General features: G+C 46.4%; 1 protein-coding gene across 1 annotated transcript in view; it reads left to right on the forward strand.

The window, feature by feature from the left end:
* The window catches only part of LOC308486445 (C-type lectin LmsL-like), a 48,284-nt gene extending 21,117 nt beyond the window's left edge, over positions 1-27,167 (forward strand). The window contains exons 2-6 of the mRNA XM_081023307.1: positions 18,915-18,987; positions 19,649-19,743; positions 20,577-20,726; positions 22,995-23,106; positions 26,943-27,167. Coding sequence (XP_080879433.1) covers positions 18,921-18,987; positions 19,649-19,743; positions 20,577-20,726; positions 22,995-23,106; positions 26,943-27,055 — 537 coding nt within the window. The 5' untranslated portion in view covers positions 18,915-18,920 and the 3' untranslated portion in view covers positions 27,056-27,167. The remainder of the gene's footprint in view (positions 1-18,914; positions 18,988-19,648; positions 19,744-20,576; positions 20,727-22,994; positions 23,107-26,942) is intronic.
* Positions 27,168-27,303: the final 136 nt, after the last annotated feature.

The raw sequence follows: 27,303 nt of genomic DNA on the forward strand, positions 1-27,303 counted from the left end.
GTTGGGTCAGCACATAAAGCATTTAGAAACCACATTGTCAGGAAAGCGCTATTTAATGTTTGGTTAAGATATAAGGACTTGCTAGAAAACAAAACCCCAAGGTGGCTGTCACCAATGGAAGCGAAAGCCTTGAAAAAGGTCAATATGGAGGTCAAATGGCCGAAATATTGGGAAATTTTGGAACAAGACGGAGATAGACTGAAATTGCAGAGTTTTGAAAAATTAAAAAACAAAGTGCGAGACCGGCTTCATTATTATCAGATAATGGAGGCATTTAAATTGGACAAGAAAATTGGCTTTCAGGTGGAAAGATCAAAATTAGAAACAGAACTGTTAGAACCCAAAACTAAGAATTTGTCAAGAATGTATAACTTGCTGCTGAAATGGAATACTCAGGATGAAATGGTAAAATCGGCTATGATTAAATGGGCACAGGACGTTGGACATAACATTATGTTTGCTGACTGGGAACAGTTGTGGACCACAGGAATGAAATTTACGGCATGTAATGCCTTAAGAGAGAATATTATGAAAATGATATACAGGTGGTACATAACCCCAGTCAAGCTTGCAAAAATCTATCATTTGCCCGATAATAAATGTTGGAAATGTAAAGAAACTGAAGGTACATTTTTTCACCTTTGGTGGACGTGCCCAAAGATTAAGGCTTTCTGGGAAATGACATATAATGAATTAAAAAAGGTATTTAAATATACTTTCCCTAAGAAACCAGAGGCCTTTCTCCTGGGCATAGTCGGCCAAATGGTGTTAAAAAAGGATAGAACTTTCTTTATGTATGCAACAACAGCAGCAAGAATACTCATCGCAAAGTATTGGAAGACACAAGAACTTCCCACGCTGGAGGAATGGCAGATGAAACTGATGGACTATATGGAACTGGCGGAAATGACTGGCAGAATCCGTGACCAGGGAGAAGAGTTGGTCGAGGAAGATTGGAAGAAATTCAAAGATTATCTTCAGAAACATTGCAAAATTAAGGAATGTTAGAGTGATGTTGGATCGAAAATAAGTGGTTTCCAGCTGTACAGGTTAAAGTTATTGATAGACTAAGATTAAAGATTAGGATTAAAGATGTTTAAGGAAATGGAAATTTGGTACTTAAGAGGTAAAAATTTAATGTTATATTACATTAAGATTAAAGATTAGGATTAAAGAAGCTTAAGTGTTATATATTATATTAAGATTAAAGATTGGGATTAAAAAAGTGGAAAAGAAATTGCTGGACAAACAATTTGGACTGGAATACAAAAGAGGGAGGTATGAGGAAGTCCAGAAAATAAGTAAATTCAAAAACGGAAATGGAAAAGTGATATTGTTTTTAATTGTTCTGTTTTTTTTTAGTTTTTTTTTTTTGTATTTTGTTTTCTGTGTTTTCTTTTTCTTTTTGGATTATGTATTGTGTGTTTTTGTATTTTAACTTTTATGTTCTTCTGTTTAACTTTTATTGAAATCTTAATAAAAATTATTTAATAAAAAAAAAGAAGAAGATGCGGTTGGGTCATGCCAATGGCCTATCTAGTCAAATCCACAAGGACGGGGGAGTCCGACAGGGATGTCTCCTAGCACCCTTTCCACCCAATTTTGATATAAATGATATTGTTCAAGAACTAAGAGGTCTAGAATATTTTCCTGTTTCTGTTGAGGATGTCAAACTCGCAGTTCTTTTGTATGCCGACGGTACTGTTTTGATTTCTGCTACCTTAATTGGGATGTGGAGACTTTTGGGGAAGTTGAATGTCTTTTGCACAAAAGAGCAGTTGACAGTCAATCATTCTAAACCTAACGTGGTGATTTTGGGGAAGAGGAGAAAACCTCACAGATACCTCTAGATATGAACGCTTCTGGTTGCGCACGCGTCGGATTACGAGCTGCGCTAACCTGGAAGTAGTTGCTCCCAGATGCAAACTTTGCCCCAGGGTGCGAGCGGAAATCGCGCACTGGAGGCCTGCACGCAGCGCGAGGCGCCCTTTCGCTAATGATGCCTCATGTTAAGAACAGTTTCAGGATAAGAATGGACCTCCAGAACGAATTAAGTTCCTAACCGGAGGTCCCACTGTAAACCTATTGAACAACAATGCTATTATAAGTACCTGGGCTTGGGTTTTAATTCAAAACTATCCTGGAAGTCACACCTACTCGCAGCTAAATTAAAATCCTCTCTCTCTATCCACTCTTAACTACGGTTTTCCAGAGTTCAGGGCGGGGGGAGCTTAGTAGCTCCCACAGTTTAGGTATTTCAAAAGAAGATAGTGCCATAATTATTGTACAGTGATGCCTCGCAAGACGAAATTAATCCGTTCCACGAGTCTCTTCGTCTTGCGGTTTTTTCGTCTTGCGAAGCATGGCTATTAGCGGCTTAGCGGCTATTAACGGCTTAGCGGCTTAGCAGCTTAGCGGCTATTAACGGCTTAGCGGCTTTAAGAAAAAGGAAACAAACTCGCAAGAACTCGCAAGACGTTTCGTCTTGCGAAGCAAGCCCATAGGGAAATTCGTCTTGCGGAACAACTCAAAAAACGGAAAACACTTTCGTCTTGCGCGTTTTTCGTCTTGCGAGGCATTCGTCTTGCGAGGTACCACTGTACGGTGCAGAGATCTGGGGATATAGGAATCTCCTCCCGTCAGAACTCCTTCCTGAAATAACTGCTGTTTGTCTCTAAAGCTACACCCGCCCCCTTTTTAAGAGCTGAAACAGGGCTAATAATCATAATTTATTATTTATTATTTATACCCTGCTCATCTGGCTGGGTTTCCCCAGCCACTCTGGGCGGCTTCCAACAAAAGACTAAAAGAGACTCCCTCAACCTCAGCCCTCCAGATGTTTTTAGCCTACAACTCCCATGATCCCTAGCTAGCAGGACCAGTGGTCAGGGATGATGGGGATTGTAGTACAAAACATCTGGAGGGCTGTTGAGGAAGCCTGCATTAAAACATCAGTCATTAAAAACTTCCCTAAACAGGGCTGCCTTCAGATGTCTTCTAAATGTCAGATAGTTGTTTATTTCCTTGACATCTGATGGGAGGGCGTTCCACAGGGCGGGCACCACCACCGAGAAGGCCCTTCTCCTTACAAACCAGTGTGCATGTAGCTCTAGCCCTATACTGGATGAAACTGGCTAGCATGAGTAATACTAGGCTCCCTTTAAAAAAATGCTTCCTAGAGCAATTGCAATTGCAAACCCACAAGTAGGACTCTGAGTCCTCTCTCTTCCTCTAGCTTCCAGCAGCTGTTGTTCAGAAACACTGCTTCCTCCAACTGATGTTTCTTCTTCCTCGTCTTTCTAGACTTGATGGACTGGAATGATAATCAATGCGATACTGAGAATTACTACATCTGCAAACTCCCGCTGTAGGAATGGGCTTCGGCAATTTCAGCACTTTGGAGAACGGGACCAAGTTGTAGGTCCTTGTCTTCCACAGTTGCCCAAGTCCACCTGCCTGCCCAGCCGTCACAGCTTTTGAGATCGCTCGTGAGCCAGACTTGCTCTTCTCTGTATCGAGACATCAGTAAAGAGATTCTCCTGCACACCTGCCTCTGTCTCCTTCAAAATGTCCGTAGGGATATCAGAGGACTCATAACTTTTTTGAGGTGGAGAGAAATTACATCATCACAAAAAACACATACCGTATTGGCCCGAATATAAGCCTCACCCGAATATAAGCCACACCTTGAAAATTGGAGGGGGTGGGGAGGAAAAAAGAAAAAAACCTGAATATTAGCCGCTCCTTTCCTCGCTGTTCCTGGCTGCATACTGGGTGCAGGGGGGGAGCCGGGCTGCGTTGCTAGCAGCCTTTCCCTTTCCTCGCTCTCTCCCTTTCCGGACGGGGGAGTACGCACTGGGCGGGCGCCATTTTGCCATGCTCCTGGCGCTGTTTGCCCAGCGCTCGTGGCTGCATAGCATAAGGTCACAAATATAAGCCACACTTTAACTTTTCACGTTCAGAATTGGGGGGGAGTGAGGCTTATATTACGATACGATATGATACGTTACAATGTGATACAATGTGATACGATAATCTTTATTGTCATTGTCTCATACAGAACAACGAAACTGAAATAATCTACATAAAACATTCAAAAACCAACAAGCCTGCTATCCCAGCTATCCCAACCTGGTTAGCCCCCTAAAAACTCTGATGCCCCATTTTTAAATACAATATACTCCCATAGAGACTCCTTACCCTGCGTTTAAAACCAAAATTGCATTTGGATAGAAACTGTTTCTCAGGCGGCTAGTCCTAGTCTTGATAACCCTGTATCCTCTTCCAGAAGGCAGAAGCTGAAAGAGATCATTTCCGGGGTGCGCACTATCTTGCGCTATCTCTTCAGCTTTCTTATGGCACCTGGAAGCGTAGATTTGATCCAAAATGGGAAGAGGGCACCCAATTATTCTCTCCGCAGTCTTTACAACCCTGAACAGCGTTGTTTTTCCCCTGACCGTGCAGCTCCCAAACCACACCCACTGACCATAAGTTAATACACTCTCAGCAGTACAATGGTAAAATGCCATCAACAGGTCCTTTGAGAGATTGTTTTTCCGGAGGATTCTCAGAAAATATAACCTCTGCTGTGCTCCCTTCATCAGGTATTTGCTCTTTTCTCCCCAGGTTAGGGTGTCTCTCAACTCCATTCCCAGAAATCAAAACACTGAGACCTGTTCCACACACTTCCCCTCAATAATGAGTGGCTGAATATTCAATTTACATTTCCTAAAGATCACAATAATATCTTTTGTTTTCTTTAACTTAAGGAGTAAGTTGTTTTTCCTGCACCACTCCCCCAACAGTATGTCGCAGGAAACCCTCCCCCCCATCATTCAGTTTCTACAAACTCTGACACACATGCACACACACACGACATACGCTACGCTTCTGTTATAAATTCATAGAAAATCAACCATACATCGGATCTGCACTGTTCCACTCTTATTTTATTCCATGAAGGAAGGACAAATTTGGGAAGATTTGATGCAGGGCAGCCATAATCTCTTGAGAATACCAGCACATACACAGGAGCCCTGCCCAGTTGCTATGCCAACCCTGATGGTCCTAGACAGAAGGCCATGAAGGTCACAAAGAACTTGCATATAGGAGTGGATTCAGTATGGACTGGAACAAAGGACAATGATCAGCTCTTCCCTCCGGGGGCAGGAAACTGCCAACTCCCCTTTGTCCTCTGGAACTGACTCATGGGGAGGGGGAAAGGAGGAACCAACCAGGTGACAAGATACTCAGGTTACCACCACAACCCCTCCCGCAACCCCTCCTTTTTGTGATGTGTCAATGATGTAATCATGATGTAGTTGTGATGTAGTTCTTGTTGGAATTCTGCCTGGGTCAGAGGAATGTGCCACAAGCAGGCACCGGCAGATATTCCTGTCGACCTCCCCGCGTCTCCCAACCTCTGCTGATAAGCAGGCGAGGTCCGGCGATTCTTCTCAGATGTATGAGAGGAACACACCGTTCTTCCTCTCTCCCCTTTGGTGTCCCCAGGGAGGGGAAAGAAGCAGACAGAAAACTATTTACATCATTTATTTCTGCCTCTTACATCAGTACAGAGAATCATGTCTGCACTCAACAACAGCAAGAAACTCCTCCCAAGTACATCCAGTACGGGTCATATGACACACACACACTGAGCTAACATCCGGTGCTCAGTACAGAATGGACTGCCCCTTTGTTCCCATGGCAACAGTCACAAACATCCTGTCTGGCTTTCCAGCCACAAGCAGCTGGCTGAGCTGCTAAAGCCTTTGCTTGCTGCAGCATTGGTGCTTTATGGTAACATACTCCCCCTAAAGTATCAATGTGTGCTGCGAGCAAAGCGTCATCCAGAGAAGAAAACAAACAGTTGTTATATTTATAACATTCCCCTGTTGTTTCAGTTCCACCCTTGGAACTACCCGCCACTGGTTTAACCAATGTACCTCTCTGGTTGTGTGACTTCGCATTACCTTGGTTAACAACTCTCTGTTGTGCCTTTGTCTCTGACTCAGACACAGCTTCAATCTGTCCTTGGTCGTTTACAATAGCAACATATGCAAGGTTAGCAAACTCCTTTGAATACCTCTTGGGTGGTACACCCTTCGTTGCTCTCTCAGACTTACGTATGAGGTTCTGATCCTCTGTGCTCACTGGTTCAACCTTTGGACTCTGTCGAGAACCAGTAGCAATCAGTGGTTCATCCTCCTCTTCTGAGGGTCTAGTCATTATGTGAGATTTCCTCTCAATGACTGTGACAACTGAGCTGTCTGAGCTATCGCTGTCATCATCAGTACTACTGAACTCAATAAGATCAAACTCATCATCATCATCATCATCGTTTCCTGTGGGAAATGTCTGTACTACCCGCTCTTGCTTTGGAGCACTCTCTAGGAACTTTGTGAGAATCACCTGACCAGATTCAGACAAAATTACTCTGTAGAGACCCTTTTCATAACCCACAAAAATGCCTCTGGCATTCTTTACACCACCTGGAGCTTCTGTTCTCACATGAGACCCGAAAACCTTAAAATAGGCAACAGAAGGTTTTCTATTGAACAGCTTCTCAAAAGGAGAACATCCCAACTCTGTTGAGACTTTTCTCAACCACACATGAAGATAGGACGCTAGCGATTCGGCCCAATATTCATGTGGCAAATGTGAACTCAGCAATTGCGCATTCATCCCCTTTTGCAATTCTTTGTTCACCCTCACACAGACCCCCCTGTTCCACGCTTCTTGTGAAACTGCAACTTTGTGGTCTATCCCTTTTCCATCCAGGAACTTCTGAAACTTCTGTAACAGAAAAACTTGCTTCTCATCTGTGAAAAGACAATCAATGTTAGCATCATGCATACTTTTAACCTTGTCACAAAACTCCTGAAACTTTTCTAAAGTTTCTTGCGGTTTCTCCATCATATAAACCCAAGAATAATTTGTGAAACAATCCACACACACAAGGTAAAATCGTGCACCGCCTCTAGATGGTTCTAGAGGACCAATCACATCAGCATACACCCGCTGAAATGCTCTGTCGACCTTCTTCGTCACCTTCCTGGTGCTCACACTGGTCATGGTCACCCCTGCAAGAGAGATTTCGTTAGAAACAGAGGAATTACATTTCATGTAATCACTTTGATCAAAAGTCAACAAATACAGTCCATCTTTCTCTTTGGCAGTAAGAAACAGTTCTCCATCTTTGTAGATCTTGCAGCTTTTAGCATCATAGGACAGTTTCAGTCCTTTCTTTGCAATCTGCGACACGCTCAGCAGATTAAATCTCAGTTCTGGAACCAGGTAAACATTACTTATAGTCAAGTTCAGACTCTCAAGATACACAGTCCCAATTCCAGTCGCTTCCAACTCCTGACCGTTGGCCTGTTTCACAGTGAAGCTTTGTTTCTTCAACGTCGAAAACAGTCCTCTGTGCGGGCACATGTGAACCGTTGCGCCCGTGTCTATTATGAACGAGTTCCCAACATCTGGCGTGGTTCCTTTCGCCATCATAGCCTTTGCAGGTTTCACCTGGCACTTGGTACGGCTTTTGCCTGACGCCTGAGGCTTCGTAGAGCTGCTCTTTGCTCCTCTTGACTGGCGCGGCTTCTTACAGTTTCGCTGTAGATGCCCAGTCTGTCCACAATTGTAGCATCGGACAGCACTCAATGCTACACCATGCTCTCCAGTAGCATCAGCAGTGGGGGAATTAGAACTCTGTTCTTCCCTCCCCCTGTCTTTTTCTTCCAGTGCAGCAAGTCTGTCGTGTTCATTCAGGACCACAGCACAAACTCTCTCCGCGGTCAGCTGCGCGGCCGGTAGGGAACCAAGCTGACTGGCAACAACCTTGTAGGTGCGGCTAAGGCTGTTTATCATCATGAAGCAAAACACTTCCTCCTGAAGACGGAAATTGCGTTCCACCATCTGTTGACGCAGAAACCTCATTTCTGTCAGGTGCGCTTGAACATCTCCATCAGGCGCAAGTCTCAGATTGGTCAATTTCTCAAAATACAGCAACGCTGAAGAACCAGCATCTCTCTGATGCGTTGTACGCAGCGTGTCCCATACCTCTTTCGCATTTTCTAAATGCTGAACATGCACCAACTGATCATCTGAGACACACAGAATTATAGCAGTCCTGGCCCTCACGTTCCGTGATTCCCAACCTCCGGTTGGTGCTGCAGGGATGGGGTTTTCAATTACATCAAAAAGCCTCTGATTCTGCAGCAGGGCCTTCATCTTTACAGACCAAGATGAATAATTGTCATTGGTTAAGGAAGGTGGGCAAGGCAAACCTCCTTTCTTGGCATCCATCTTGAAGCCAAGCCTCCAGCTCACAATGTCAAACAAACTGTAAAATCCAACAGTCGTTTTTTCCTTTCTCACGCAGCAAACTGCAAATTGTTTACGCCCTTTGCACCTGGCAGCTAAACTCAGGCTGCTATTGAAAAGTCCCTTCCAAGAGCTCGTAAACCTTGTAGCCGAAACATTCTCTGATTTTGTTTCGCTTTCCCAGGCTTACACTCAGAGTCCAGCCCCTTTGCCAGTAACTTTCCGTTACCTAGCAACAATGCATTTCAATGGGACTTCTTATCTACCACAAAAATTTGTGGAATGCAGGCTTCAGCCTTCAAGCTGCAGGCCTCTTCCTCCAGAGCTTTTGTTTTCTTTGAAACGCAGCTCCGTGAACCAGGGAATTAATCTTCCTGCGTTCACACTTTTAGCCCGAAATGCAGCATACCTTGAACTTTGTTGCTCTGGAAAACACCTCTTCTTTCCACCAGCTGTCTGTTGAGCCTTTGGCTGCTTTCAGACGCTTCTCTTCCTCCTTGGAGCAGAGGAGGACAATCCACCAGCCTCTCATGCAGATGTCCGATGAATCGCAACCATCCGAAGGCTGCCACTGTTGGAATTCTGCCTGGGTCAGAGGAATGTGCCACAAGCAGGCACCGGCAGATATTCCTGTCGACCTCCCCGCGTCTCCCAACCTCTGCTGATAAGCAGGCGAGGTCCGGCGATTCTTCTCAGATGTATGAGAGGAACACACCGTTCTTCCTCTCTCCCCTTTGGTGTCCCCAGGGAGGGGAAAGAAGCAGACAGAAAACTATTTACATCATTTATTTCTGCCTCTTACATCAGTACAGAGAATCATGTCTGCACTCAACAACAGCAAGAAACTCCTCCCAAGTACATCCAGTACGGGTCATATGACACACACACACTGAGCTAACATCCGGTGCTCAGTACAGAATGGACTGCCCCTTTGTTCCCATGGCAACAGTCACAAACATCCTGTCTGGCTTTCCAGCCACAAGCAGCTGGCTGAGCTGCTAAAGCCTTTGCTTGCTGCAGCATTGGTGCTTTATGGTAACAGTTCTAGGGGTGTAGCTTGGAGGATTAGTAACTAATAAAAGTTGGGGTCTTCTTTTGTTCAGGGCTTCCATCTTGTTCCACCTGGTGGCAGGTGGGAGTCCTGTAGCGACAGTTTTCAATAAAGACCAAGCCTACTGGCTGCTGTTTTGCTCTGGTATTCCTGGCTGGTGTCCTTCTTTTTTTGTCCAAGGGAGCCCTCGGATTTCTTCGTTAACAAGTATAACACCGGAGGCCATGAAGGTCACCAACTTAGTTGGCTTTAAAAGGGGATGAGACAGATTCGTGGAGGAGAGGGTTAGCAGCCAGGATGGCTGTGCTCAGGCTCAACAGCCAGAGGCATTAATGTTTCTGAATCCCAGCTGGTAGAAACGACAGGAGGGGAGAGGGCTCTTGTGCTCGGATCCTGCTCACAGGCTTCCAACTGGGACATCTGGTTGGCCCCTCTGAGAAAAGGATGCTGTGGTAGATTAAGGCTACCAGATTTTTTTCAATGAATCCAGGGACACTTTTCAACTTCAATGGATTTTGTATGGGGACTGATTTGTATATTCGGGGACTGTCCCCGGGAAACGGGGATGTCTGGTAACCTTAGACTAGATGGGCCATTGGCCTAATCCAGCACTCTTCTTATGTTTTTAATTTGACTATAAACATAGTCCTGCTACCACTTGTGGATACACAGAAATAATGAAAAACCCTAAGTAATCATGGAGAAGATGCATAGAAACAAGCAGCCCTACCCACCAAGTATAGAAACATAGAATCATAAAATTGTAGAGTTGGAAGGGACCGCAGGGGTCATCTAGTACAACCCCCCGCAATGCAGAAATCTCAACTAGAGCATCCATGACAGATGGTCACCCAACCTCTGTTTAAAAACCTCCAAGGAAGGAGGAGAGTCCACCACCTCCAGAGGGAGACAGTTCCACTGCTGAGCAGCTCTTACTGTCAGAAGGTTCTTCCTGATGTTTAGTTGGAATTTCCATTCTTGCAATTTGAATCCGAGTCCTGCCCTCCAGAACAGGAGAAAACAAGCTTGCTCCATCTTCCTTGTGACAGTCCTTCAGATTTCTCCTATCGCTCTCCTCTTCTCCAGGCTAAACATGCCCAGTTTCCTTAACCCAGTGATAGCCAAACTTGGCCCTCCAGCTGTTTTGGGACTACAGTTCCCATCATTCCTGACCACTGGTCCTGTTAGCTAGGGGTGATGGGAGTTGTAGTCCCAAAACAGCTGGAGGGCCAAGTTTGGCCATCACTGCCTTAACTGTTCCTCATAACCATTTCCAGGCCCCTGATCATCCTGGTCATTCTCCGGTGGACACGTTCCAGCTTGTCAACATCCTTCTTAAATTGTGGTGTGTAGTGGAAATGCGGAAGACAATTGTATTTTGAGGAATTAGGTGGCATGTCCCTTTACCTTTAACACCCTCAGTTTGAGGTCTGCTGGATTCTTGTGTTTCACACACCTGTCGGGAGTTTCTTGGGTTCTTCTGTGTTGCAAGTGCTGGCTGGATGCCGGCTGCAGGTAGTGGGAGACTCTCAGCTGCTCTGCATTAATCATGAGTAATGCCCGGTGAACTTGATTACATCAAGGCAGGCTATAAAAGCCGCAGGTGGGAGGGGCCCAGTGAGCTTCTGCCCAGATCAAAGGACCTGATGCTGGGAGACTGACGGTCGGGGTCTTTCTCCTGCTGCTCTACCTGGGGCTCCAGGCAGCTGAACGGGAGATTGGGTAGCCCCTGTCGGGTATGTTTTATGTTATGCTATGAATGCCTGCTGGGACAGATACAACAGACTACCCAGAGCTGACTGAAAGATTTCAGCATTTTCAAACTCAGCGCGTTCTACTTGCTGACTGTCTTTCATGTAGCTTGTCTCCATGGGTAGCTTGTCTCCATGTAGCTTGTCTCCAGACCCTGTGAACTCTCCACTGTGATCAGCTTGAAACTTCTTAACACACAGTGAGAACTGTAACTCAACCGCAGTTATCCAGCCTTTCACCAGAGCTGCAGCTTCTCCCTTGTCCTTTAGTGTGAAAACCCAGCCATTTCGTGAAAAATCATCCACTAGCAAAAGCACGAACTTGGCTCCGCCCAGACTGGCTACTGCCATAGTGCCACACAGGTCTGCACGAACTAGTTCAAAAGTTTTGGTGGTTACCTTGTCAGACCTAGGATAAGAGCACGTTTTTACCTTGGCTTTTTTACAGGCCCTGCAATCAAGGTATTTGTCACATGCCTTCATTTTGCACCCCTCAGTGCACCCAGGGATCTTCTTCACGTAACCCCAGTTCACGTGTGCTAATCTTCTGTGCCTAAGATGCTGACACCCATCATGGGTTGGGACGTTGGCACACAGTGCTTGTGCTTACTCAGTGGGACGTTTACCTGCAACAGCCGTTTCTAGCACAAACAGCCTGTCCTTGCATTTAACACTGACCAGTTGACACCCACCCCTGGAAATTGAACACAAGTTATTTTCAAAACACACTCTGAAACCCTCAGCAACAAGAGCAGAAACAGAAAACAGACACCAAGTCATCTCTGGAACGACGTAAGCTTGAATCTCCTCCTGTAAAAAAGAACAATACAGAGAGTCAGACATGGTTAGTTCACGTTTGTATCCATCTGAAAGAGAAACAGTGTGTCCAGTTTTCACAGTCTTGCAGTTCTGCAGCAAACCACCAGATGGCACCAGGTGATCCGAAGGTCCACTGTCAATCACCCAGTTCAGCATGTTGCTCTGGTCGCAGCTGGTCTCTGTTACCATGGAAGCCACCAGATGATGCTGTGAGGACATGTCTCTGCCAGCTCCCTTGGAACTTTTGCAAGGCTTCCCATGCTTCGCAGCTGCCGTTATCTGATTGCTATGGGAGATGGCCTTGAAGCCTTCCAGGGCCTCCACTGGACAGTCTTTTACAAGGTGGGAAAGAGACCCGCATCTGAAACAACACCTGGAGGAAAAAGCTTTCACTTTTTCTTCACTTCTCCCTTCACTGCTCGCCCTCCAGCTGTCTGCCTGTGTTGCTCCTTACTGCAAAGTCTCCCCGCAATAAAGTCCAGATCCAGCTGCGCAGCCGACATAGCTTCCAGGGTCAGAACTAAATTCTCATAGCTCCTGTCCAATGAGCTCAGCAGAATGTAGACCTTAAGCTCTTCAGAGCATTCAGCTGCCAGAGCCTATTAAAAGTAGCCAGCATCTGTGTGATGTGGTCTCTCACAGACAGCCCCCCCCCCCCCGGAGCCAGTTTCATCTCAAAAAGACTCTGTGTCACGTGGATTTTGGCTCCTGCTGTTGTGCATAGGTGCACACATTCCAGGGTGTCCCACACAGCTTTGGACATTGTTAGTCCATCAACATGAGGCAACTGGGAAGAGTCTAGGGCAAGCACTATATGAGCCATTATCCTCTGGTCCCTACTTACTGCAGCAGCAGCTCTGGAAATCGCAGCAGCAGCTGCCCCAGCAGCTGCCGGAATGGGCTCATTCTGCATACAGTCCCAAAATGCTTTGCCTATAAGCCAATATTTCACTCTTTGGGACCAGTCCCCCCAGTTGCGCCCATTAAGTCTCTCAAAAGGGAGAGTGAATGCTTCTTGAGCCTGAGCCTCTGCCATCTTCTCCCCCGGGGCTAAGCTTACTCATGCTTTCTGCCAGCTGGTTCCTTCGAAGATGCTTCCTTCAGCAGGCTCCTTCCTTCACCAGAGAGTTCACTACCTTGCTCTAAGCACACAGCAGCAGGTAGGATCTCAAAGCTGGACTGCAGCTCTGCAGCTCTTCACACACATGGCACAAACATGGCTGCATAACAACAAAATCTGTGGAGGTCCAGTACACTTCCCTACACACAGCTTCGCCCGGACTTGTATCAGAGTGTGCACAGTGAGTGCCGCTTGGTGTGTAAGCTTGCAGAAGACAGAGTCCACACGGTGTTGATCTAAACTAAAAAGCTTTATTGTACGTACAGCAGAGCAGCAAAAATAAACACTCCATCCAAAGCAGCAGACATTGTGACTTGCCTGCCTCGGCAGAAAACGAAAGTCAGACAGAACAAAGAAACGCTTCTCTGGAAGTGGAGAAAGCTCCTCCCCAGAACAGGCAGGACATTGGACTCTGAGCTGTTAACCCTGTAAGCTCTGATTCCCCTCCCACAGATGTCATACACATAGTATACCCCTGTATGATCCGTTCCACCCTTGGAACTACCTGCAACAGGACTAGCCTTGGGCCTTACCACCTTGCACTTCTGGTTACCCTCCTTCCATGGGACTAGAGCTCTAGCTCTGTTCCTCTCTGAGGAAGCAGTGTCTACCCTTACAGCCTTTGGGCGTGGTTTCCCGTCCTTTGAGGACAAACCTTGTACCTCTTTCAAGACTTTGGGTTCCAAGACCTGCGTCAAGCTACTAGCCACAGCTAAATCTGCAACAGCTGTGTTAGCATACTTGTGCGCATACCTGGTGAGTCTCTCACCCTTTGTTGCTCCTTCTGATCTGCGTTTCAGGCTCATGCCCTCCACTGTATCAGTGGAACTCACCTCAGTGTTCTCCATGTCACTGTCAACGTCAGATTCTACATCTGAGTCATCATCAATGGGATAGCTTTGGAAAATACCCCTATTCCCCCCTCCCCCCCCCCATTTTGCAGTGTACTCAACATCCCTGTGTCTGTTAGAAATGATGACAACTTCCCTTCCTTAGAGAACTCAATCTTTCTTGCAGGGGTTCGAGGTGAAGGTGGGTGCTCTTGTTTGCCTCTGGTGCCAATGCTGGAAGCGACCGCTGTGTTTCAACGCCAAGTCACACTTGGATAATGTCCATTTCCATGCTGTCATGGTTGAGCAGTGAACTATGTACCAGGAAGGACAGAGAAATGGGACTTGGCAGGTGGAATCAATCAATGTCTTTATGTTTTCAAGACAGCAAGCTATTTCAGTCCCCTGCAGCTAGGGGAGAGTTTGAAATTAAAGATGAACCTACCTGGTTTATTTGTTTGTTTGTTTACCACATTTATATCCCACCTTTTTCTCCACCGAGCTAAAGGTGGTGTGCAGAGTTCTCATTTGATCCCTGCAACAACCCTCAGAGGTAGGTTAGGTTGAGAGGCAGTGAGCTTCATGGGCGAGTGTGGGATTTGAACTCGGGTCTCTCTCAAGTACTGGCCTGGCATTCTGACTACTACATCACACTCATTTGCACTTTCCTAAACAACCCACAAACCAAAACACAGCCGTCCTTCAAAATCCAGAGTTGTCTGAGTTTTGGAATGCGATACTCCAGCTGCACGATATGGGCAGAAATGCAAACACTGGGGTAAAGTATGCAAAAAAAATGTATATATTATGCTTTCTATCAGGTAAAAGTGGTTTGCGGGGGGGGGGAGTATATTAGGCAAAAATGCACAGGGGGGGGGGGAAATGTGTGCGTTGGGAGAAATTCGCACCAAAATATCAACAAATTTTCATGAGGACTTAAAAATAATGCAGACTGATGTGGAAATGTGGAGGAAATGTTGAGAACATAAAATCAGAGCTGGAAAAAGATCAACAGAAACTAAGTGGTGTGTGGGTGCAAAAACAGAGTCCCATTTCTACTGAAAAGAAAATACCTCCACCAAATGAAGGACGTTCTGAAGCTGTCATAAAAAGCCCTTCCTATAATTCTGAAGAGAATGTAAGCAATCCATTTTAAATTCTTATATTGCAATGCTTCCACAGCCAGACATTTCTTAGCAAAAATGCAGGGACTGTTCAATTGTACAGGGAGTCTTACACTATCTACTCAGAAGTAAGTCCCACTATGTTCAATGGAGCTTACTCCCAGGTAACTGGGTAAAGACTGGCCAGCCTTACACTGCAGTCCTGAGCATTCTTACTCAAGTCCCACTGAGTTCAATAGGATTTACTCTTTGATATGTTCCTGAACATCATCATCATTCTTCTTCTTCTTCTTCTTCTCCTTCTTCTTCTTCTTCTTCTCCTTCTCCTTCTCCTTCTCTGCCTTTTTCCCTGACAGGGGCTCCAGGCAGATTACAGCCAAACTTTTCTTTCTTTCCCTTTATCTGTGGAAGGCAAAAAAAAATTCTTTACAACAATTTGGCAAGGGAGGTTTGGCAGATATGTTGCAATTGGCTCAAGGCGATCAATGTAGGTGTGTGCCTGGTGCCTAGGTGTTTGGCGAGATCAAACACAGAAGAAACTTCCTGATGTCCCTAGAGAATGTCCCTATTATTATCAGATAAATGTTGGAGGGTATGTTAAGATGTTTGCAGAAGTGGCAAGGGGTGTCTTTTGAGCACACGGTTTATCAGATCCTTCCTCGATGCTGGATATTTTCATTTGGGTTTCCTGGTCATTCTTCTCCCGAGTTTCCGTATGGATCACTGCTCAGCCATGGAACTCCCAAATGGCCAAGATGTGCTTTTGGGTTCAGTAGTTCTTCCTGATGACAGGGCCACATGCACTTACGGCTCCCTGCCTGCTCATTTATGAAAGATTCAGGACTATATCATATCCTTTAGACAAGCCTTCCCCTCTCTCTGGACAATACAGCCTAATGGGCCACCAGGTGAGTAACTTTCATAGAACGGGCCAGCACCCACACAGATACCTTTAGAAAGCCCCTCAGCAGATGATGAAGGTGATGTCCTTGTGTCCTTGTTGTCTGTCTGTGGCGTCTGGTTCTCTCTGAAAAAGAAGCTCTTTTTATTTGCGGTGACTAACGGAAATTAGGGGGGGGGCAATTCTTCATAATGTGATCTCATGCTTACTTTTAAATATATATAGTTTTAAAAATAAATAAATTTGTAATTGCCATATATTTTTGCAATAGACATTTCCATCCATTCTCGCGGGAGTGAGACGCTGAAGGTGACATCACTTGCGGAAATATAAGTAGCCCCTCACCCAAGCGTCGCTTGTGCTAGAGAAATTTATCTTGTTGTGTTTTTATTTTGCAATTTTGCAATTCTTCAAACTGGCTCCTCGTTTTGCGCAACGTAGTGCTGAAAATTAACGTGGGTTTTGTGCTGAGAGAATGATGGGCTGTGTGACATTTATAAGAAGCCTTGATATCAATTACGTACATATAACACATGCTATAATGTAATCAGGGCTGTCTTAAGCATATGCGCTGGGGTGCAAAGATCTGCCTGGCACTGCCGCCCCCATGTTGCCCAGTCCCAGGCGTTCAGGAGGACGGAGCTGGCCGGCCACCTCAGCGTCTCGCTGGCTCGGTCGCCCCCAAATTCGTGCAGAGCAGCAAAAGAGCCCGCACGATGCTCCGACCGACACATGGGCTCTCCCCCAGACTCAACTCTCGGGCCCCAGACTCTTGGCCTGGCATCCCTGAAAGCCCGGCGCCCGGGTGCCCTGCACCCCTGCTATCTATGGTTAAGACGGCCCTGAATGTAATGGCTATGGCAGCTATTTGCATCTCCTGCCATATCAGCCTGCCCAGTAGGGGTGTCATTGTCCCACTAGCAAACCTAGCTCACTATGTGGTGTCCCAGGGCAGGGCCTTTTTGGTTGTGGTGCCTCAGCTTTGGAACTTCACTAACCACCCAGAAGTATGGATGGCTAAATCTTCATGGGCCAAGTAGCAGTCTAATCTGCGCTCCTGGGCCTTTTAAATGTATTCTGGCGGAGAGGGGGGCATTTATTGGTTTGTTTTTGTTCTTATTTTTACTACGTATTTTGTGCATTTTATATGATCATTTGTTGTTGTGAACCATCGTTAGATCTGTGAACGAAGGGCAATACAGTGGACGCTCGGGTTGTGAACATGATCCATGCGAGATGCACGTTCGCAACCTGCAGTGTTCGCAACCCATACACGCGCACATGCGGGTTGCAATTTGGCGCTCCTGCGCATGTGCAAAGCACAATTTAGCACTTCTGTGCATGCGCAACCCCCGAAACCCGGAAGTAACCCGTTCTGGTACTTCTGGGTTTTGGTGGGTCTATAACCTGAAAAAATGCAACCTGAAGCATCTGTACCCGAGGTTTGACAGTATACATCCATACGTTTGTGTGTGTGTGTGTGTGTGTGTTCACTGAATACATTCAGTCCCAGAGCAAGGAGCAGCAAAATAAAATGATGAGAAAAGAAATGTGCCTTTTTCTAATAGTGCACACAACTGAAAAAAATTCACAAAGGCAAATACAGTAAATGGCAAACAAATTGGCAGCTCCTTCATCAGGGCATAGGACCAACAGAAGCGATCACAAGAAGAATCTCCTTGCCCCTTCTGGAGTTCAGTCATCAGGGTTAGTAGCCACTGAAAGCCTTCTTTTTTATTTTTATTTTTATATACCACCCTATACTGGCAGGTCTCGGGGTGGTTCACAGACTAAAATCAGAATATAAAACCACAAAATGCACAATCTCCTCCACAAATATGCAGGGGAGAGAGAGTTCCATAGTTTGATGAAGTTTTCCCTGTTCTGAACCTTCCAACATTCAGTTCATTTAATGCCCACATGTGTTTCAAAAAAGCATTTTCCTTCTCACATCCTCCAGCAGCGTGTTGTTGCAGACCAGTCATGTCCAAAGCCCATTTCAGAGGCTTAATCTGGCCCTCGTGGCAGTATATGTCCTGTGGTAAAACCCTTTAAAAAATGTAAAAAAGCTCAACAACTTTGGTCGGCCCTCATACATGTTCACTTCATCAAATCTGGCCCTCTTTGAAAAATAATTTGGGCACCCCTGGTGTAGACAGTCCCTTGAGAACCAGTGTGGTGTAGTGGTTAAGAGCGGTAGTCTCGTAATCTGGGGAACTGGGTTCGTGTCTCCGCTCCTCCACCTGCAGCTGCTGGGTGATCTTGGGCTCCTCACACTTCTTTGAAGTCTCTCAGCCCCACTAACCTCACAGAGTGTTTGTTGTGGGGGAGGAAGGGAAAGGAGATTGTTAGCTGCTTTGAGACTCCTTTGGGTAGTGATAAAGTGGCATATCACATCCAAACTCTTCTTCTTCTTTCTAAGCAAGAGTAGTGGAGTCCAATAAATTCTAAACCAAATTTAGAACAAGGACTGCCTTTCGTCTGCTGCAGACTTGTTGTCCATTAACTCCATTAGGTGACTTCTTCTTTTGGCCGGCCACCCGTAACCTTTCTATCAATAGATGACAGATCTAGTAAAGGGACCCCTGACTATTAGGTCCAGTCGTGGCCGACTCTGGGGTTGCGGCACTCATCTCGCTTTACTGACCAAGGGAGCCGGCGTACAGATTCCAGATCATGTGGCCAGCATGACTAAGCTGCTTCTGGCAAACCAGACCAGTGCATGGAAATGCCATTTACCTTCCCTACGGAGTGGTACCTATTTATCTACTTGCACTGCATGCTTTCGAACTGCTAGGTTGGCAGGAGCAGGGACCGAGCAACCTTTCTAACAATAGATGACAGATCTTGTTGTCCATTAACTCCATTAGGTGACTTCTGGCCTGCCACCCATAACCTTTCTATCAACAGATGACAGATCTAGAGGATACTATAAAATGCACGATCCCATTTCACAGATCTCAGGAGTCTCTTCTTTTCTTCTCTCTCCTCAGGTGCCAATGGGACGCATCACTTTCTTCCACCTCTCCATTTGGGGCTTCCTGATTGCCTGCTCCTTTCCGCAAGGTACATCCCAACTGGGCTCCTCAAACCTGGACTGGGAGAAGCCAAGCAGAAAGCAATCCTTAGGAGAAAAGGCATGGCTCATGAGGCAAATCCTAGTAATATAGATTAGAAACATCATTCAGAGGACGAAACGGGGGCACCAAGGCTCGCTCTTCCTTCCTTCCTTCCTTCCTTCCTTCCTTCCTTCCTTCCTTCCTTCATTGGTTTTCACCTATTACATTACAATACCAATGTACCAAAGCTAGCACCATTTCCTCCCCATCGCCCCAGACATTTACATTTATATTTCCTCGATCCATCATATTATTCTTTTCTCCCTCTTCCCGCTTCCCTCTGCCCCGACTCAATTTTCTCCACATTATACAATTTACAATAATCTTTGCATTCTACAGTCTTCTCAAGTCATCTATATATTCTTATTATCTTTCCTTACTAATTTTTCTTCCATCCAGTACTTCACATTTTAATTTAGGCATATTAGCATATCTTTTTTTGAGCAATATTTTGCCAACCAAGGCTCTTTTTCAGCCAGAATTTCCAGTTTCAACCCTCAGTCCTGGGTGAACATCCCCCTCCTGCTAATAATCTGGATTGTGGATTCATCTCGTAGAGATCTCCTCCCCAAACTGACCTTTATAATCTTTTCCCTCTTCTCTGGCAGGCACAGAAGCATCAGGCTGCCCTCAGAATTGGTTCAGGTTTCAGGGACATTGTTATTTATTAAGAAAAGTGAAGCGGAACTGGAATGATGCAGAGGTAATGAGAGATTCTCGGAAGCCCCGTGTTGCAAATTCCTCAAGACACCATGTTTGGTGTCAGAGAGACAGACAGGCACACCCATGCAATACTTCACTAGTGATCTCCCTTCCCTGTTGATGCATAAGACCTGCTTGGTGATGTACAAAAATACAATATATTAGGGGGAAACACTTGCAAAAAAAATGTGTTTCTTAGAGGAAACTTGCAATAAAGTGCTGGTGAATTTTCATGAGGATTAAAAAAAAACAAAAACAAAAAAACAAACAAACCCCCAAACTGATGTAGAAATGTGGAGTTGCAAAAAGGAGAAACTGGGGGAATCAAAATGGAGAAAGGAGGAATAAAAAAAGGAGAAATCAAACAATTTCCACAGGGACTTCTTCTTTAATAAACCAATCAAAGGGATGTGGAAATCTGGTGGCGCTAAACTTAATGTTGGAAAAATGAAAAATTGGGGGAAATCAAAATGGACAGTTTCACCTCCACCTAGTAAGCACACAAAGAGCACCTGTTGAACCAGGGAAAGGATTCTAAGTACACCTGCCCTCCATTTATTCCCCACCTCGGATCTCTCTTTCTGGCCTTAGATGCCATCTTTGAGAGAAGCAGAACCAATAACTGTCTTGATCACACTGCTTTGTATATCCCTGGCACCTGGTACTGCAGATCCATCCATGGTTGTGAAGTCACAGTGATCTACACAAAAATCTTATCGTTGTGCTGTGGTCCTTGCACAATCCTGCTTGGGAAATCTTACAGGAGCCACTCGATGCAACCAGGCAGCTTGCCCTCACCTGCAGGGTAAAACCCCTTATTCTTTTCTCTCCCAGGCAGACTGCCAAAGGTTTGGGACTGACAGCCACCTGGCCTCCATCCTTAACTGGGAAGAGCACAGGTATATAGCCAGTGCTATAAGACAAGGCGAAGACCCTGGATTCCACATCTGGATTGGGTTGTTCAGAGTCAAACGCGGTGGAAGGGTAAGTAAAGGGGGCAGCCTCTGCTTTTCATTTGCCTCTGGCTGGAAACATCAGCCTGCAAGCACACAGAGAAGCAGTCCAGAAGACGAGAGCTCTGAATTCCACGGCTTTAAAACAAAAAAGTTCATAAGGCTTGTTCAGCTAATACACACTGGACTTAAGGTTGTCATGCACTTGCTAACTGGCATATACCTTCCAACATTTCTCCTGTGATTTTAGGGACATCCTATCCCATTATTGTTGGGACGCGAGTGGCACTGTGGGTTAAACCACAGAGCCTAGGACTTGCTGATCAGAAGGTTGGTGGTTCAAATCTCCGTGATGGGGTGAGCTCCCGTTGCTCGGTCCCTGCTGCTGCCAACCTAGCAGTTCGAAAGCACATCAAAGTGCAAGTAAATAAATAGGTACCACTCCAGCGGGAAGGTAAACGGCGTTTCCGTGCGCTGCTCTGGTTCGCCAGAAGCAGCTTAGTCATGCTGGCCACATGACCCGGAAGCTGTACACCGGCTCCCTTGGCCAATAAAGCGAGATAAGCGCCGCAACCCCAGAGTCGGCCACGACAGGACCTAATGGTCAGGGGTCCCTTTACCTTTACCTTTTATTCCATTATTATCATCAGTGCTTTTTTCTTGGGGGGACGCAGGGGTACGCATACCCCTAAACATTTTGTGAATCTAAGTTTGGCCTCATTGAGGGGCAGCGAAGAGTTGGACACGACTAAACGACTAAACAACAACAACATTTCAATATGAGTAGGAGAATGAGAGTACCCCATAACATTTCCTTTAGAAAAAAGCAGGGATGATGATGTTGATGATGGTGGTGATTTACACCCCTCCCCATCTGACTGGGTTGCCCCAGCCACTCTGGGCAAGTTCCAACAAGTATGAAACATAACAGGGCTGCCTTCAGATGTTTTCTAAAAGTTGTAGAGTTATTTATATCCTTGGCTTGGGGAGTGGGCAGTCGCTTAACTCCATACCTCTGGCATTTCTCCGATGAATGTCCTAAGGGATGTCCTAAGGCAGGGGTCAGCAAACTTTTTCAGCAGGGGGCGGTCCACTGTCCCTCAGACCTTGTGGGGGGCCGGACTATAATGGGGGGGGGGAATGAGTGAATTCCTATGCCCCACAAATAAACCAGAGATGCATTTTAAATAAAAGCACACATTCTACTCATGTAAAAACATGCTGCTTCCTGGACCATCTGCGGGCCGCATTTAGAAGGCGATTGGGCCAGATCCGGCCCCCGGGCCTTAGGTTGCCTAGGTAAAGGTAAAGGGCCCCCTGACCATTAGGTCCAGTCATGGCCGACTCTGCTGCTGTGGCGCTCATCTCGCTTTACTAGTCAAGGGAGCCGGCGTACAGCTTCCGGGTCATGTGGCCAGCGTGACTAAGCTGCTTCTGGCGAACCAGAGCAGCGCACGGAAACGCCCTTTACCTTCCCGCCAGAGTGGTACCTATTTATCTACTTGCACTTTGAGGTGCTTTCGAACTGCTAGGTTGGCAGGAGCAGGGACCGAGCAACGGGTGCTCACCCCATCACAGGGATTCGAACCACCGACCTTCTGATTGGCAAGTCCTAGGCTCTGTGGTTTAACCCACAGCACCACCCGCGTCCCTTATTTAGGTTGCCTACCCATGTCCTAAGGAAAAGCGGGACATTCCAAGATCAATGGCGCAGGATCAAATAAGGAAACAGGGACATGGAGGGTCTGAAGTAGCCAAATGGATATAGCTACACTCCAGTCGGGCTCTCTCCTGCCTCCCATCCCAAGAGTCCTTGCTGTTCCTTGGAGGCTCGCTCTGCTGCTCCTGTAGATTCTGCTGCCCGAGGCTGACATGGCCCCATGTGTGGGCCACAGAAGTCTTGGTGGTCTCTTATCCTCAGAGCTATCCACTTGTATGTGTGGTGTAGTGGCTAAGAGTGGTAGACTCGTAATCTGGTGAACCGGGTTCGCGTCTCCACTCCTCCACATGCAGCTGCTGGGTGACTTTGGGCCAGTCACACTTCTCTGAAGTCTCTCAGCCCCACTCACCTCACAGAGTGTTTGTTGTGGGGGAGGAAGGGATTGTGAGATGCTTTGAGACTCCTTCGGGTAGTGATAAAGTGGGATATCAAATCTCCTCCTCCTCCTCCTCTTTCTTGAAATAGGTTTGGGGTCCTGAGCATCTGAATGTTTTATTTCTGCTTGAGAATTAGGGAGGACATCAAAGGGCCCTGGTTCTTCCTCAGCTGAGACCCTGTCTCTTTTGGTTGTCTCCACAGATTACAGTGTGGAAATGGACTGACAGTGCTGTGGTCGGCTATATGCCCTGGGGGCCTGGACAACCTTCCTACTCTCACAGACAAGAATTCTGCATCGAGTTGTACGGCGCAGGTGAGGAAGAGGGTTCCAGGATCTTAAGTTCCATGGGGATTCTGGGAGGGCTTCCTTGAACCTTGTTTCCATGCTTCTGATAACAAGTTATTCATGTTTTGCCTGCTAAGAAAGAAAGAAAACAGAGTCAACAATGTGAACCCAAGAACTGTGCCCACCTCGCGGGACATTTTGTGGCTGGTTAGGAGGAAGACTAGCTAGACTGGGTCATAGGTGGGCAACTGGATCAGACATGGGGATGGGATGGTCACCTCACCCCCTCACTTCTATGGGCCAACTTTTGACAGGGTTAGACATCTTTACACGCTCCTCACCTGACATGGTACATGATACCAGGGGTAGGAGAGGTGGACATGGTTTGGCCAACATGACCTTGTAGGCTAAATGGGAAACCTAGTAGGCCAAATCTGGTCTGCAGATTTCTGGTTCTCCACAGATATCATAGGTGGTCCTACTCTGCTTCCTTCTGTCTCCTGGAGCCCTCACCACAAAACAGCAGTACTGTATATTGTCCTCTGAGGGGTGGGGAATCTTCAACCTTTCTCCTGTCACTGGGTGAAATTTATTTATGCCCCCCACCAGACCTGGGCTGTCTTTCTCCAAAACAGCCTTAGAATTCCTACAGAACAATTCAGAGTAGTGTTTAAAGGGGACCGTGAGGTTTGTATGAAATGAAAATAAAAGTTTCCTAAAAGAAAAACGAAAAGTTCTGCATTACTAGCATAGAAGCAGCAAGTCATAGAATTGTAGAGTTGGAAGGGACCCACTGGGTCAAGTCACTGACCAGATACTGTCTGTGGCCGCATGACTTGCGACTCACAAGTTAGAGCAGGGGTCCTCAAAATTTTTAAACAGGGAGCCGGTTCACTGTCCCCCAGACACTGTTAGGGGCCGGACTATATTTTTGGGGGAGGGGAATGAACGAATTCCTATGCACAGTGCACTTATTTTATTTCTAGTGCACACAAAAAACAGGAAAAACAACACAAAATTTAAAATGGAGAACAATTTTAATAAACATAAACTTATAAGTATTTCAATGGGAAGTATGGACCTGCTTTTGGGTAAGGAGATGGTCAATATCCGGTTCCATATTTGTCACTACTAGTTGTAGCAAGTGTTCATCAGAGAGGATCTGTGCCAAGTACGACCAATTTGAACTTTTATACAGTGGTACCTCGGGTTACATACGCTTCAGGTTACAGACGCTTCAGGATACAGACTCTGCTAACCCAGAAACAGTACCTTGGGTTAAGAACTTTGCTTCAGGATGAGAACAGAAATCGTGCTCCGGCGGCGCGGCGGCAGCAGGAGGCCCCATTAGCTAAAGTGGTGCTTCAGGGTAAGAACAGTTTTAGGTTAAGAACGGACCTCCAGAACGAATTAAGTTCTTAACCCGAGGTACCACTGTACGCTGATTTTCAAGGTCACTGCTGAAATGGGCAAGTATGCACTTAACAGCATTCTCCAAGAACTACAAAGCACTACTGAATACGAGAGAGAGAGAGAGAGAGAGAGAGAGAGAGAGAGAGAGAGAGAGGAGGGGGGAGGGATGCAGGAAGGAGCAAACTACTGCAGTTCGGCCTACAGTGAATGCCAGCTTCAGTGCTGAAGGCAAAGCAGACTCTCGCTGGAGAGATCGAGCTGTCCCCCTGCAGCTAGACACTGCCTTTGGTTTGCATGGTTACGTAAACAAAGATAAGAAGCCTCGAGGGTCCTCTTCGCTGCCTCCTGGCTTGCAGCCAGTGAAGAGCACTTGGCGGGAGAGAGGTCTTCGATGAAGGACCCCCAACAGTCGGAAGCGAGAGGAACGCGGATGCCTCTCCACGGGGCTGCTGGCCTTACCTGGCCAGTATAAAGTAAGCAGCACATAAGCAGCACACAAAACACTACCAAACCGTTCTACTTCCAAATCTTATATTAATAATCCAAAAATTGAGAGAGCTAGGTACAAGATCTACTACAGAAGCCGCAAACAGAGAACTCATTCCAATTGTGTCCAAAAGGAAGATTCAGTCTTTAAAGTTCCTTTAGCCAGGCTCCTGTAGATATCAACAAAGGTAGGTTTGAGCAAACAAAGTGTCAGCGATGTTACACACGAGTTAGACAGGGTGCCAGCATTTGTCACCTGTTTCTAACTCTTGTGCGTAACATCACCAACACTTCGTTTGATCAAACTTATCCTCGTTGATATCTAACCCTTGAGCACAACATCGCCGACACTTCATTTGATCAAACTTACCTTTGTTGATATCTACAGGAGCCTGGCTAAAGGAACTTTAAAGACTGAATCTTCCTTTTGGACACAATTGGAATGAGTTCTCTGTTTGTGGCTTCTGCAGTAGATCTTGTACCTAGCTCTCTCAATTTTTGGATTATTAATATAAGATTTAGAACGCAGAATGGTTTGGTAGCGTTTTGTGTGCCCCTTATGTGCTGCTTACTTTATACTGGCCTACTACGAGAATTGGCAGCATAGGTTCATTTCTTTGGCCCTTACCTGGCCAGCTTCCAGCTAGACAAGTGCGCTCGTGGGCTGGGCGGCAGCAGCAGCAACCTGTGGTCTAACATGCCGCCTCTGCAAGGCTCCCTGGCCTCCCCTCGAGGGACAAGGCAAGGGAGGAGCTTCAGCTAGTCAAGCGCCGTGTGCGCGGCAGGCAGGCAGGAGCAGCAGCAGCAACATGACTTTTACTATGCGTGCAACAGCCACGACATCCCCCCAGCAACCAAAATCCGCCACCCGCTCCCTGGCTGGGCGCCACTCCCTAGGAGGCTGAACACGAGCTCGCGAACCCGGCTCCCTGCTCAGCGCCCACCAGCTCCAAATATCCCTGCTCCGGGAACCCTACAGCTCCCATCTCCCTGCAATGGATTACGGGATAGTGGGAAGGGGAAGGGGGCGTGGCCGAGCCGAGCCTGCTTTCACGGTGCATTGTGGGAAACACCGCGCCGGGTTTACCTCATCGCATGGAGACTGACTGAGCGGGCGGCCTGCGGGTCAGATTTACGAGCCTGGCAGGCCGCATCCAGCCTGCGGACCGTAGTTTGAGGACCCCTGAGTTAGAGGGTGGCAATTCTTAGCCAAAAGCAGTGCCTACATGGTCGCAAACCCTGAATAGGCCAAGTTTAATGAGTTAACTCCACAATCCCCAAATCTACTCAAATGCAAAATTTCAGTTTATATACAGCTCGGAGCATTTTCTTTTCACATTCATAGCCGTGTAGGACACAGCCAGGAACAGAGTACTGCAAAAGGTATTCAGGGTGACCGGCAAAGAGCTGTGGTATCATAATTTGTATACCAGTTTGAATCCTGCTCCCTATTACTCTCAACTCGGAGGCTTATGAGACTGTGTGTGCATTATTTTTTCTTTAAAAGATGCTCGATTTTTTAAGAAGATCCATTCAAATCTTAACCCTCCCAGTTAAGTGGGCAGGTTAACCTATATACCTAATATATCTGTGGGTATACAAATTTAATAGATAATTATAATATCACAAAAAAATGATCAGTTACAAATTCATCTTAGATCAGATTAGTTCAATACGCAAAATTAAGTGGGCATGGACTATAACGTCAAACTGATTTTTAAAAGTTCACGATCAAGAAGCCCACATTTACTTACTTGCTAAGAAGAAAGCAAAGCACGTCAAAACTAACATTGCAAGGGTTGGACTTGGGGTCCCTAGGGGTACCTTCTGACTCTACTTTCTCTGATCCCGGGACAGCCCCTCTTTCAACTGATCCATTTTGGTTTCCCAGTTTAGAACGATGAGCCGGGAGGAGGTGACGAAGGGCAGTGACTTCTAATGCTTCTCCTTCCCTGTTTTTCTAGAATACATGTTCTGGGACGACAATAGTTGCGAGGCAGAGAACTATTACATCTGTAAAATCCCGGTGTCAGGACAATGGTTCGGCAAAATGAGTGCCTTGGAGAACAGGGATTAAGGCCCTTCCATGGAAGCCCAAGTCCTTCTGTCCCAACTGCAACACCCCACCCCAATTCTGTAGCAGCTCCTACATTCATGAGAAATCAATAAAGAAAGTCTCCTCCACGCCTGCCTCTGTCTCCTTGTGTCTGTTCGTGGTGCTGCTTGCCAGGGATGCCAGAGGGGTCCGTCAGCTGCAGAGGCAGACACAGCCCACATCAATTTCTTTGAGCATATCTGGAAGGGAAGCGAATCCATGAGAACATG

This window comes from Podarcis pityusensis (assembly GCF_964106645.2).
Source record: "Podarcis pityusensis genome assembly, chromosome: 10".
NCBI lineage: Eukaryota > Metazoa > Chordata > Lepidosauria > Squamata > Lacertidae > Podarcis > Podarcis pityusensis.